The following is a 14544-nucleotide window of genomic DNA, read 5'->3' on the forward strand; positions in this document are numbered from 1 at the left end:
GGTTCTGCTTATTTTGTGTAAGTGTTGTGCTTTGTGAAGAAAGACATGGCCCTTTAACTCCGAAAGGTCAAATACAGTTTCTGAGTTAGACTCAGTTGATTCTTAGACTTGGTTGGTTCAAGGGCCATTTTAGCTAATGCAAGGCATTTAACTTGATGACAGGGAAAAATCTATTTCCTTAAAAGGAATAAAAGGAGAGGCACTTAGGTAGTTTTAACAAAAGCTTCACCATTTCGAAGGTGGTGATCCTATGATTTCTGCCTTTGCCTCTTAAAGGCAAGTATGCGGGTTCCTGAGAAACTAGTGAACAGTTACTTGAAAGCAGTAAAGAGCACTTGCTAACTGGGTACCTACTCCTTGGGGATCCATACAAGAAACCAGAAGAAAATTGGTTGATCAATATTTGCTGTTATTTTAGAAAAAAACTTTTCATGATTCCAAGTTAGTAAAGAAGGAATTGGTGCTTTAACTAATATGAATTCTTCCACAGGCAAATGACCCCTTTCCCCCTTCTCTAGAGGTAGGATATTATTAATTAGGTGGCATGAGTACTAAAAAATGCTGCGTGAAGGCTTTTATAGACTTCATCTTTTTTTTTCCTTAAAAGATATGTAAGCATGTAGTTGTAAGAGTCAAAAATTTCTACAAAACTTACTGTGAAAACTATCCTTTGCTTTCCCCTTGTCTCTCCTTTTCTGCTCTGAGAGGAACCACTTTTTAAAAGTTTTTAAGGTTTTTTTGTTTGTTTGTTTTTGAGAGAGGGAGAGAGAGGGCATGAGGGGGTTGAGGAACAGAGGGAGAAGCAGACTCCCCGCTGAGTGTGGAGCCTGACACCGGGCATTGATCCCAGGATCTTGGGATCATGACCTGAGCCAAAGGCAGATGCTTAACCAATGGAGCCACCCAGATGCCCTTGAAAAGAACCACTTTTTGACTCTAATTTCATTTTTACCTCCATTTCTTGAAATAACATGTTTTGGGGGTTTTTTTGTTTTGTTTTGTTTTGTTTGAAATAGCATGTTTATTTCTTGATTTTTTTTAATGTATAGGCATTATGTATTTACTTCCCCATTGGAAGGTGAGAAATTAGCTCTTTTACTACCCACCTCCCACTGTTCTTTGTTTATTTTCTTAAAAATTTTTGAAGATTTTTATTTATTTATTTGACAGAGAGAGAGAGAGAGAGAGGGAGGGAGGAAGCATACAAGCAGGAGGAGCTGCAGGCAGAGGGGGAGGGAGAAGCAGGCTCCCCATGGAGCAGGGAGCCCGATGCGGAACTCGATCCCAGGACCCCAGGATGCTTATCGACTGAGCCACTCAGGTGCCTCTGGGTGGAGAATTTTATGTTCAAAATTTTTTGCCTTAGACTTTCTTTATTTCTTCATTGTCTTCTGCTTCCGTGCTTGTTAAATGTCTGAAGCTATTCTGATTCCCGAGTCTTTGTAATTTAACTGTTTGAAAGCCTATAGGATCTTCTTTTCCTTTTTTTGTTGTTGTTCCAAATGGTATTTGATAAGACCTTTAAAACTGGAAGCTTATGTTCTGCAGTTCTAAAATTTTTCTTGTATTATTTCATTTATGTTTCCTTCTCATCCTTTTAGAAACTTAGTTTGATGTTGAGTTTTATACACGGGTCATCTCGTTTTCTTATCTCTAATGTTTCTCCATTTCTGACTTTTTGCCTCCATTTTCTGGGTGATTTCTTCAACTTTACCTTCCAAACCCTCCACACAGAGTTCCCTTTTTATCACATTTTTTTTTTCTAGTCTGGTTGATGGAGGTGTTATTTACATAAATAAAATCTACCTTTAAAAAAATAATAAAATCTACCTTTTAGCTTTAGGTAGTTATCAGTTTTCAGGATGTATAACAAATTACCATTGACTTAAAGGCTTTAAAACAACATGCATTTATTCTGTCCAAGTTTCCGTGGGCCGGGAGTCCGGGCATAGTTTAGCTGGAACTTCTGCTTAGGGTCTAACAAGGCTGCAGTCAGGGTGTCTGCTGGATCTGGGTTTTCCTCCGCGGGCTGGGTTCTGCGTTGCCTTTGGTTGGCAGGATTCTGGCCTACAGTAGTGGAACTGAGGCTGGCAGTTCCTGGAGGTGGCCCCTCTCCATAGGCAGTTTAGTACCATGGAGGTCAGCTTCTGCAAGGCCAGCAGGAGAGCCGATTTCTGACTTCTGTTTCTGACCGCTCAGACCCCTTTATAAGGGTTTTGCCTGACTAGGCTTGGTCCACCCAGTATGCTCTCCTTTTGGTTAAAGTCAACTGATTAGGGGCCTTAATCACATCTGCAAAATCCCTTCACCTTTGCCATATTAACACAACATAATCACAATATCATTTATCATATATTTTTGGCTGTTGGTTCCTAATAAGAGTGAGACATCCACTCAGGAGCTGTGGGGGGTTATTGTGTGTGTTACCATGATTGAATCTGGCAGAGACATTGTCTTGTGTAATCCTCGGGGTCAGTATTTTTTGGTTCCCCTTTCGGACTGGTAAGCCCCTCCGAGAAAGAACTTAATAATCTCCTGCCTAGAGGTTGGTGGCCCAGAGTTGGCATTATGGGAGCCACGAGAGGGAAAGGGGCAGACAGTGCTCAAGCTGTAAGCATTCATGCAGTCTCCTGGTGCCAGTCATGTGACACCCTCATCTCTGCCTCTTGTCCCCTACTCCAGAGACTTTTTGTTTTACCTTCTCTCCTGGGGAAAAGACTTAATTTTCTGCTGATGACAGAGGCAGTTGCTTGGCCAGGGGGAGGTGGGCGAGGATGTTGGACTGCTTTTTAAGTAGACTTTAGAGCAGCCCTTCTGCATTGAGCCCCAGCCTTACCCACTTCCAGAGTTCGCTGTCACCAGTTCCTGAGCCCTCACAGCGATTTCGCCAAAGGAATCAAATTGTTTCCTGGCATTTTCCACACGGGCCTAGGATCAGCTTTTTTAGGGTATGCTGGGTCAGAGCAGTTGTCCTATCTGCCTTCCACCTTCTAGAAGTTTATGGCTCTTACCTCTTACATTCTCTCTCCCCGCCCTCCTTTTCAAGTAAGTTAATGACTTCAAAAAAATACTTTCACTGGCGTTTCGGTGGGGTTTTGAGAGGGCCTGAAAGAAGCATGTGTTCAGTACCTCAGCCTTCAGTGGGAAGTCTAAACAAAGACAACCTCGGTGACGTTTATAGGATGAATTTCTGTGATAAAACTTCACATGCGTTATTTTATTTGATCTGTCCTGTGTTCGCATGCAGGTTAGGACCTGGAGGTGTCCATGTTTTATAGATGAGGGAATCAAAGCTTAGAGAGGTTCCCTTGCCCCTATATAGCCACACAGCTAAAAAGCAGGAGAGCCGGTAAGATTCAACTAATGATCTTTCTTTCCCTTTTTGAGCCATCCCCTTCCCTTCCACAAGAACAGACGTTCTCCTGTAACACTCAGGGAATGTTCGGCTCCGCTTCCATGGGCCAGTCCGTGGTCATCCTTACTACTCCCCACCTCGTTCCCCGTCCTTACCAAGTGCTGTCCGTTTTGCCTCAGCTCTTTTCCTCCAAATCTCCCGTGTCACGCCCCCAGTCTGAGCTGGGCCCAGCTGCCACATTTCTCACCTGGGCTGCTGTGGTCATCTTAGTCTTCTAACTAGTCTCCCACCCTCCGTTTGTACAGTTCTCTTGTCCCTTCTCTGCACTGCCGTTGACATTTTCTCTTCAAAATGCAAGCCTATCTGATCGTGATGCTGGCTTACCAAAAACGGCTTCCCGTTGGCTTTAGGAGGAAGATCAAAATATTTGACATGGTTTGCAAGACTCTACATGATCTAATCCTGAAACATTTCCTCTTGCTGTCTGAGCTGCTCCCATATGGGCTTTTGCTTGGCCTCAGACACACCGGGCTTGTTGCAGTGTGATAGCCGAAGGTGCGTGGTTGCATTTCAGTAGGCACATATACCTTGTGTCTGCAGGTGCAGTCACTGGTAGCTACAAGAACACATTTGCAAGAATGTTGCTATGAACTACTGTCTTCAGGAAAAATGAAGGACCCCCTTCTCTGATTACCACTGTTGATGGTGTTGTTTGCCTTGATTTGATGTACTTAATTTTACTCCTCCCAAAAATTGAGCAGCAGTCTCTGAATATTAAAAGTCAGCAAAACCTGCTAGAAGCAAGTAGCAACATATCCTAGGAACTCCTCCAGGAATGTTCTCTGTATTAAGGTTCTCCCCTGCCCTCTGTCACATCTTGACAGTTCAGAGAGTGACAACTGGAATGTGGTCCTTTAGAAACTCTGCTTGATCTTTGACTGGGAGGAGTTATCAGGAGCTCACTTCTGTTTTTAAGAAGCATTCTTTTAACCAGACTTTGAATATCTTTTATAATTTAATACCCAAAGTTAAACCAAAAGTGAGTGTTTTGTTACAAAAGAAATTGTTTAGTAATTAACTTAAGGTTTTGGCATTCAGCTTTATAGAGCAAGAAGTTGTTTTTTCTTCTTTGTTTTTGCAAAATGAGATAGGAAGGTGTTCTCCAAAACACCTCACCACTGCTGCAGACCTTAACATTAACCTTCAGAATTTCAGTGGAGTACACTCCGCATCATGCCAGTGGACTGATGAGGGAGGAATGGGAGCTGGAGGTAGAAGTTTCAGTTGGCCCATCAGACTTCAAGCCTGCTTTCTGTCTACATCTGCAGACTCCCTCTCTTTTTCTGTCTCTCTGCTGCCTGCCTGCCTTGTGTTTTATTTTCTAGCCCTATTGAACTTGTTTTAGTTCCCTGAAGTCATTGTCATCTTTGCACATGTTTTCCCTTTTTATAAAGAATACCACACCCGTTTCCAGGGAAGGCTGATACTGTGGCCTGTCCTCAGAGGTTTCTTCTTCTGAGAAGCATTGCCAGAACTTTCAGGGCTAGATGAGATGTGCCTGCCCTGTGGTCCCCTGTGCCACACTTATCTTATTGGAGCTTAATATCCATTATAACTGTGTAGTTTTAATTAATCATCCTTCCCAGTAGTTGGTAAGCTTTCTGGAAGTAGGAACTAGGTCTCATCTGTTTACTACTCTTTTACCATTCCTGGCATGGTATCTGGCACATACAAAATGCTCAGTAAATATTTGATGAATTAATAGATTAGTGAAACCAAGAACAGCTCAGATAAAAAGATTTTTGCAATATCACCTTGAGGCTGATAAAAGAGGATGGGACATAGTAAGCCCCAGCTTTAGAGCTGTATTCCAGGTTTGTCAGAAAGGAAGCGATGTGCCTAATGGTGATGACGTGTGCTCTGTCACGAGATTGTGCACCTGTGTGCGAGGCGTGGGTTCAAAAATACACACTCAGCTATGCCAAGCCAACTGTGTTCAGTTACTCAGATAAAGCTTTTTATTTTTAAATGTCCAAAGTTTATTCTGTATCTCTAGGAGGCAAGGAATCAACAGCTCTTGAGCTGTTAAATCAGAAAAAGTTTAAACGTTTGCATAAACGAATTTTTAAAAATCTTACTGAAAACTTTTGGGGAGGAAGATTCAGCATTCAAGGAGTTGGGGTTGATTATAAATGAGAAATCACACTGCACATTCCCCATTGCCATTAGAGGAACTGTAAAATGTTAATAGCAGTCTCTGTCCCTCGAACCACATGTGGTCCTGTTCTGCTTTCCTTGCTCTTAAATGAGAAATCCTACCACTGTCATTCTTAGCATCTAATAATCCTTATGGTTTGGAAAAGAACACTGTATTTAGATGACTAAGGTAGGACATTCACTGTTTCTAGAAACATTATCAATGCAGTATTATCCCTTTGTTTCTTCCCGTTCTAGAGAGGTCAGGATTTATGAGCCCTGCTGATTAGTGAGCTCAGTGCTTCTCCATGAAGACAGAAATCAATTATCTCTGTATCACTAGGTTAGGGAGTTTGTTTTCCAGGAGATAGACATTTGTTTAAGATCAGCGTTACTTCTGGGGCACCAGGGTGGCTCAGTTGGTTGAACAGCTGATTCTTGATTTTGACTCAGCTTGGGTCATTATCTCAGGATGCTGGGGTTGAGCCCCGTGTGGGCTCAACTCCCCGGTGGGGAGTCTCCCTCATACCACCCTGGCGTACGCAGCCACTTTCTCTAAAATAAGTGAAAATCTTAAAAAAAAAAAAAATTCAGTGTTACTTCTGTAGGCTTCTACACACGCACACACACACACACACGCACGCACTTATACACCCTGCCATTGCCACTCTAAACATCTAGAGAAGGTAGAATGTTGAGTTGGAAAATCATTAGTAACTATTTTCTCAGTGTGCTTCACTTTGTTTTCCTTTTTCCTAGGTGCTTTTAGAGACTTTCTTGGCCTGGGGGTAGAATTGAATAGTAGGTATGAATTTCAAGGTTACGGCTAAGCTTACTTGTCAACAGAAAGCAGTCACCAGGCCAACCACAGTCTTAATCTCATTTCATGCATCTTTGCCCTGAGGCAGAAATTTTCATTCATAATTTAGAGGAACTAAATAGAGATTCAAACTTGTTAGGTATCCTAGAAATGTGAAAAGATGTCAGAGGATGGATTTGAAACCTATTGTATATTGGGAAATGCTTTTTAGTTTAGGCCAGTTTGGGTTATTGGTTTTAAGGATTTTCCAGGGCTCCCACAGCTGGTAGTCAACTTTGCCTGCACACAAATTGAAGAACGTAAGTTTAGGTGAGAGTGTGAAAAATAGATACATAAATAAATAGCTAGGGCAATGGTTCTGGGTGGGGGGTAGGTGTTTTGCTCCCCTCAGAAGATATTTGGCAATGTCTAGAGACATTCTGGTTGTCACAACTCCAGCAGTTAGAGCTAGAGATACTGCTAAACATCTTACCATGCACAAAAATGTCGATGGTATTGCCCTTGAGAAACCCTGATTTGATATACTGATAGGTAGTAACACAGATAAAACCTGGGAGTATATAAGTCTTCACTTTGGGGGGATTTCTTTCAGAATGTAAAATTATTTAAAGAAACAAAATTCATTCCAATTCTTTCTCCTATCAGCATATATTCAACATGGTGGGTTTGGCCATAGCACACGTATGCCCTTTCACAGCCATAGCCAGGAAGCTCATCCATTCTTCAGAGCTAATCCTTTGGAGGTAGAGCTGTGCTGGTTGGAGGTGGGCTTTATTGGTCCAGAGGCTAGAGGACCCCCACCAGGGAGGCAGCCTTGAGATAACACAGTGTTCTTGAATGTAATCTCTTTTCTGTAACTTTCTACCTGTGCCCTCTTGATTCTGAAGTACTTCTGTCATTGGGCTAAAGGGTTAGTCTTTCATTTACCTCCTCTGTTCCACCCAGCTAGCCCACCTTATAGTGTGATGTGAACATTGAGAAGACAAAGGAATAAGGCAGAAGGGGTAAGACAGGTGGTGTGAGTGCGGAATTGCACCTGACAGATTATTTGCTTTATGAAGTTTTAGGTGATTTTTGTCACCTTTTGTATCTACAGCTGAATTATTTTCTGAATTTCTGGAATACGTTCCTTATATTCCACTTTAGGTCTGTTTGTAATGAAGTTGAGTCATTGTGTACAGTAACCAACACTTGGTTATAGGTATGAAAATAAAATAGGCTTTCTTTGACTGATTAAAAAAATTTAAGAGGATACTGCATAGTGTAGTGATGTGGCTACAAGTTAATATAACTTGAAGACCTTAGACTTGTTTTGAAAAATGTCAACATTTTAAGCTTAACTATTTTTTCGAGTTCCTAGTTGGGGATATTGCTGTAAAGGAGCAAAGTAACTTCTGTCGGAAAGGGTAATATATGTGTGCTTTGTCTTTTTTATCATTTAAGAGAGATTTGACTGTATATAAACAAAAAAAGCCCCCCAAAACTAAAAAAATCCCACCCTCAACAGAACTCAAAATAACAGTGACTTAAATAAGCTCGAGGTTTATTTCTTGGGCAGAAGAAGCTAGAAGTAGGCAGTCTAGCTCGTGTGACTGTTCCACAAACATTCGCACACAGTCTCCCTACATCCTGTTCATCCAGCTTGGTCTGAGGTCTTTTCGTGTAAGATGGGATCTTGAGCTCATCCTCAGTAAACTCTGACCTGGCCACCACAGATACAGACCAGACTGGGTCACATCCTCGTAGCTCAGGCATGTGAGTGATGTAGCAAAGGCGAGTTAGCTGTCACAGTGCTAAGGTAGGACCTCAGATAGGCAGCAGACCCCCTCCATCCAGACCAGATACTACTTAGTCACATGGTCGGTCGTACATAGTTTCAGGGGAGTCTGGGGAGATCGTCTTGGATGGGAGACAGTGGACGCAGCCAAAAAAAAAAAAAAAAAAGGAGTTCTTATTAGCGAAGACTGAGAGACAACTAGCAGACTTTGAAACAATACTTGGTGAAAGTATTAGCAATATATAGTGACTATATAACCTTGTCAAAGCTCTCAGGTTATCAAAATAAAATGTTATTTGGCAATTAATTATTGGTTGGACACTGTTTTGCTTTTCTTTTTTTAAAGTGTCTCTTTGGCTTTATCCCCCCACCCCCACCCCACCGTATTCCAAAAGCAGAACTAATCCTTCTTTCTTTTCTTCTTACAGGACTTTCCATGATATTTCTGACGATGCAAAATCTTCAGTAGACTGACATGGTTTGCACCACAGCGATTTCTGTAGGCGGTTCAGTTTCTCACAGCTCAGCTGTGGCCTTCTGTCCTTTCATCTGTGCCTAGCAAGCAGAGCCCAGGAAAGCAGCAGAACCCTCCTGGCCTTCCATACAGAATGCCTGGACAAGAGAGAACTTGCTGTGGGTTGCTTTGCCTTTTAAAGCACAGCTTTAGAACTCAGAATTGTGGTTTGCTAACTTACCTGTTGCTAAGATGGCTTGAAAATTTTCAGTTTATACACTGGTAACTTGGCTCGAAATGTCCCACTTTGGTTATCTATATTATTATAATATGTATTTATAAAGGTATTTTAAGAGTCCTGAACTACCTGATGTTAAAAATATTCACAGTGTAATTTTCTCCTGGTTTAAGAAATCTGTTCTTAAACATTTTTATGACCATCACTTTTTAATGAAGAGGGTTTTTCGCTTTTGAATATGTAGTTGCTTGAGCAGGGAAAGGGAGTCTACTACCCTTCTACCTACTCCCCTCTGTAAGTGTAAGGCGGGTGGCTTATTTGAAGGTCAGCAAGGTGTGTGTTGCAACCACAGGAGACAGAGAAAAACAAGCTCTTCCTCCCTTTCTCCTCCCTCCATCTGCCATTATACTATTGCCAGATTCTTAAAACTTGGTTGACCACTTTGAAGTAAAAAACACTTACTAAGCTGCTGTTAATGGTAACAATATGACAATTCATGTTGCGGTTCAGTTTTTCCAAATGCTTTAAGGAAAAAATCTCAGGAGTAGCAGTTCTCTGAGTTGTTAAATATATCCCTGTGTACTTATTTGGAATTCTGCCAGTTAGTTACTTATTAGCAGTAGAATGTTACATTTAGGTAGTATTTTTCCATCACTTAGCACAGTGCCTTGCACATGAGACTCCAGATGAAGGCGTGTTAAAGGAGGACTTTTTAAGTCTCCCACACATCACAATGACCAGCACAGTGCTTTGCGCTTTACAAAGTCATTTTGCACACATTCTTTCCCAGTCACTTCCCGGCAGCTTTCACACAGCGTTATGTTTTTTGTAACACTTTGATACAGGTGGGAAGCTTAAGGTTCAGACATGTTCAGTAAGTCTTTTACCTCAAATCTTTCTGACTTTGTAATCTGCAAACTCTGCTCTGCTGTCGCATTTCTTCCCATACCTTCTGCAGTCTTCCCAGTACTTGTCCTACAGGTAATGACAGGCTGGGATGAGAACCCAGCTCTTCGCGTGGTGCCCTTACCACTGTAGGAAACGATCGGGCTCTTTCTCCATCCCCAGGGGAATATGGAGGAGAAAGTGTTCCTGAATGTCAAAGACTTCCCTTTGGAAAACATTTAAAAGTAGAAATCATTTTTTTCCTAAATCATCTTCTCCCTCAGAAGCATAGTCAGTGGTAATTAGCTTAAATTCATCCTGGTATCACTCAAGAAATTAACTCCCTGTAAGAAAGAGGCTACCGTGAGGGTTTTGACTGTTTATACAGTAGACTACATGCAGATCTCTTGTTTTTACCATCCCTCTACAATTATAATCTGGTATTACACCAAGTGTTCATTTGGCCACTAACCGACTCCTTTTTTTCTTTAGACAGTTGTTCAGTCATTCGTTCAGAAACACATTCGCTGAGAGTTGGCCTCTCTGGTTTCCATGCCAACTGCTGTACAGACGATAGCTCCTGGGAACGCCTTCTCCCACCGTAAATTTTAGCCAGATCATGTGCTTGCTAAAATTATGAATTTTGCAGTGAAAGGGTTAAAAAAGGAATCAGGTTTGTTTTTGTTAATTGTATACTGGTAAGTTTATAGCTATAATTGGTACATATTCATAGGAGGCAAGTATTAAACACAGTGAGTTTAGTGTGCATATACAAATTATGTTCCTCCAAAGTGTTTTTAGCTGTATAAAGTGATACTGCAAAAAACTAAACTCCAGCTAATGTATGGCTGTTGCTGGTCATAATTATTAGTATAAATACCAGGTTCTTAGGAACTTAGAGCCCTAAGAGAATAGTTTGGAGCTCCCAGAGTGGGCAGTGATAAAACATCACCTAAAAAGTCAGTCCTACATACAGTCCTCCTCAGGAGACTGGAACTGCCCTGATGTTCCAGCAACTGCAGAAGGACTCCGAAGGCCAGCCAGCTGGGGGAGGAGCCCTCGACCAGAGAAACCTATGCCCTCAGACAGTGAAGAGGCTTTATGGAATTTTCACAGGTCACAGAGCTCACATGGTATGAAAAGCAAGGAGTTTCCCACTCAGGTCCCACAATGGCTTGCCCCCAGATTCTCAGGATTTGTCCCAGAAAGAGTATGTTTCCCTAGGAACAGACAGTGCATGGATGAAGTAGCTTCAGTAAAAATGGATACAGAAAGCCTATCGCAAGGTCTTACTTTTTTTTTTTTAAAGATTTTATTTATTTATTTGACAGAGAGAGATCACAAGTAGATAGAGAGGCAGGCAGAGAGAGAGAGAGGGAAGCAGGCTCCCTGCTGAGCAGAGAGCCTGATGCGGGACTCGATCCCAGGACCCCGAGATCATGACCTGAGCCGAAGGCAGTGGCTTAACCCACTGAGCCACCCAGGCGCCCCAAGGTCTTACTTTTTTTTTAAAATCTTTTTTTTTTTTTTTAAGATTTATTTATTTATGTATTTGACAGAAATCACAACTAGGCAGAGAGGCAGGCAGAGAGAGAGAGAGGGAAGCAGGCTCCCCGCTGAGCAGAGAGCCCGATGTGGGACTCGATCCCAGGACCCTGAGATCATGACCTGAGCCGAAGGCAGCGGCTTAACCCACTGAGCCACCCAGGCGCCCCTTACTTTTTTTTTTTTAAAGAATTTGTTTATTTGACAGAGAGAGACCACAAGTAAGCAGAAAGGCAGGCAGAGAGAGAGAGGAAGGGAAGCAGGCTCCCTGCTGAGCAGAGAGCCTGATGCGGGACTCGATCCCAGGACCCTGGGATCATGACCTGAGCCGAAGGCAGAGGCTTAACCCACGGAGCCACCCAGGCGCCCCAAGGTCTTACATTTTTATAGCTTTATTAAAGATTAGTTTTAAGTTCATATTCATTATTTCAGTTGTAAACCGAATGGGGGAATGGGAAAAGATTAGTGTCCACACAGATGTGCTTCTCTTCTGAGAATAAGGTGTGGCATTTTTAGCATAAACTCCATGTCCTATAAATCCTTCTTCAGTTCCAAAATTCCTTTCACATTCTCTGTTCCTGGAAGTGATCTGTCACACTGCCTGAGATACAAGTCTTTTTGTGTTTAAACTTGTGAGGATTCTTAACACTCTCTTCCATTAGAGGTAGTTAGCTGGCAGAATTTTCCTGTGACCTGTGAGACTGGTATAGATTGACTCTTGACAAGGAGAGGATTACCCAAGAAGTGTTCTGAAGACATGCTGTATTCAAACAAACTGAGAGCCTTTGGAAACAGCAGCTGTTTATTAGTTAAAGGGCTGCTAAAAGGCTTGCAGGTGAGGTCCTCTGGCTAACCTTGATCTTAAATCCCCATTGTGACTACTCATACCCTTATTTCCCACACTGATTGTATCTAGTACTTCAGGAAATGTCACTACTGGGCAAGAAATACTCAGAAATTCAGGCCATAAATGGTTAGATTAGAGAAAAAAAAATTGCAGGTGAGTTATCCAGGCTCTCAACCTCAGGGTTTATAGGAAAAACCCCTTCAGAACTTCCCATACTCTAGTCCTGATTGGCAGTTTCCTGTAGGGGTCTTCTAAGACCCTTATAAGAGTATTATACTAGGCATTTCATACTGAAGATAGCCTCCAGCAATATACTTCCAAATGTTAGTTCCAGCTGAGAGTAACTTTTTTTTTTTAAAGATTTTATTTATTTGATATATAGAGAGAGATCACAAGTAGATAGAGAGGCAAGTAGAGAGGGGGGGGGAAGCAGGCTCCTTGCTGAGCAGAGAGACCGATGTGGGGCTCGATCCCAGGACCCTGAGATCATGACCTGAGCCGAAGGCAGAGGCCCAACCCACTGAGCCACCCAGGCGCCCCAACTTTTTTTTTTTAATTAGCTTTTGTCCTTACACATTTGTCATCAAAATATATTCATTTCACTGATTTATTAAGGACCTGCAAAAAATGTGCTAACTGAAAGCACTGGGCAGTTTTTTTTTATAGTTTATAAATAATAAAGAGAATTATAAATCAAGATGATCTGTCTGCTAGTCATAGAAATTCTGCGCCAGAACAGGCCGTGTATAATTAGGCAATCCTGTTGTTTTCTAGGGGAGAAAACAAATCCATAGGTTGAAGTGGCTTTTCTAACACACAGAGTCAGTAACAGAATTCTGAATAGAATACAGTTTTGGTTTTTTTCCCCCTTAGCCCATTGCTCTGCATCTCTTCCCTTTCCCTAATAGTTGAGCAACTTTTGGAAAGATGTGTTCCTTATAGCAGTAGTTCCAAGAGATATTATTAGATGTTATAAGAGACAGAGTGTGCATGGTGGGAGGGACTCCATAGTCAGCTAAAATTGAGGAATGCTGAGTTTGTTTCCTTTCTGTAGGACTTCTAAGAGTTTTTAGTGTGCTGTTATATATTGTGAATTTATGAGGGGATAAACTGTTTACTACACTTATTTGACCTGAAACTGTATCCCCCCCCCCCCCCCCCCGCAATCCTTTTAGCAGAGCTTCACCAAGGACTACTGGTCCTTTGGGAAACATGGCTCTCGAGTAAGTTTACAGCTCTTTTGGGAGACATCCTTAATGGAAATTCTGAATGGTGAATCTATTACCATATTACCACATAAACTATAACAAATCTCAAAGAAAACCTATTTGCCATTCAGAGCTATACGTAAAGTATAGAGATTCTTTTCCACCTATGGTGTGTAAAATCAGTATTTGTGCTTAGTTTTGCAAGTTTTTCAAGGATCTAGTAATGTGCAAATACAGTGGTGATATATTGATACTACATTTTAATAATGCTTTTGTAGTTCACTTTATAGTTTTCAGACTGCTTTCATAACAACCCTGTGAGATAGGCAGGCGTTAAGTATTATTGAATGAGGCACTGGAGGCTCAGAAAGGTTTTTTTTGTGATTTTTCCCTTAAGTTCATAACACAAAATGATGGAGCCAGAATTCAGTGGCAGAACTTCTGACTCCAAGTCCAGAGTTCTTCACTCCATACCTGGTTTCTTATTTTTCTTTTGGCTTTATATCTTAACAATGAAAGGTGTGGAAATAAATCTTAAAGAACATCATTTTGGCTCGTTCCCAAATCCTATTTCTTTTTTATTGCAGTGACCTAGAAGGTGTAACTCACGATAGCTGTCCCAAAGAAAACCCTTCTCCTGTCTTTCGCAGTACCACTCGTTTGGGTGACTGGAGTATATTTCAAATACCATTTGATTCGGAAACCAAACCTGGATATATAGTTGAAATTGCTGATGTACCTTTTGGAAAAGATATCCTCTGCATTCTCAGGCAAAATAGAGATGGTTCGACAGCAAAAAGGTTGATTCAAATATGACAGTGCATATTCTTTATTCTCACACAGATGCTACTTCTTAGCTTTAACTTGCTTTGACGAACTTCTAATGTAACCTCTTTGTATATGTGAAATATTTATATTTTGAAATAAAATTACTAGTGTTGAATGAATCAGGTGGAAAACTTAGTCTCGTTTCTGTGGAGAAATTTGGTCTTCAGTGGGGTGAGACTTTCACGAATACATCCATCTGTCTCCTAGGCCTTATCTCTTTTCCTTTAGCACCCGTGCCTACACTGAGTTTTTATGTAATGTGGGCAGCTTACATAAGAGATTATGTGTCTGGAGAGTGGATGTGGGCTCCTGAGAAAGGTGAAAAGGTCCAAGGCTGAGGCAGGAGCCTTTGTTTCAGAGGGGAAGGTGGGCTTGTGGTAGACAAGGAAGT

General features: G+C 41.6%; 1 protein-coding gene across 3 annotated transcripts in view; it reads left to right on the top strand.

Annotated features, from left to right (window-relative positions):
* TMEM245 (transmembrane protein 245) overlaps positions 1-14272 on the top strand; it is a 96995-nt gene extending 82723 nt beyond the window's left edge. For 2 of the 3 annotated variants that reach the window (XM_046022710.1, XM_046022711.1), the window contains one exon: positions 13913-14272. In XM_046022710.1, the coding sequence (XP_045878666.1) occupies positions 13913-14141 (229 nt within the window). In that variant the 3' untranslated portion in view covers positions 14142-14272. Of the gene's footprint in view, positions 1-8576; positions 11126-13912 lie in introns of those variants that run through there. The other variant, XM_046022712.1, reaches the window with a different exon arrangement.
* The last annotated feature ends 272 nt before the right edge of the window (positions 14273-14544 follow it).

This window comes from Meles meles, chromosome 11, assembly GCF_922984935.1.
Source record: "Meles meles chromosome 11, mMelMel3.1 paternal haplotype, whole genome shotgun sequence".
Classification (NCBI taxonomy): domain Eukaryota; kingdom Metazoa; phylum Chordata; class Mammalia; order Carnivora; family Mustelidae; genus Meles; species Meles meles.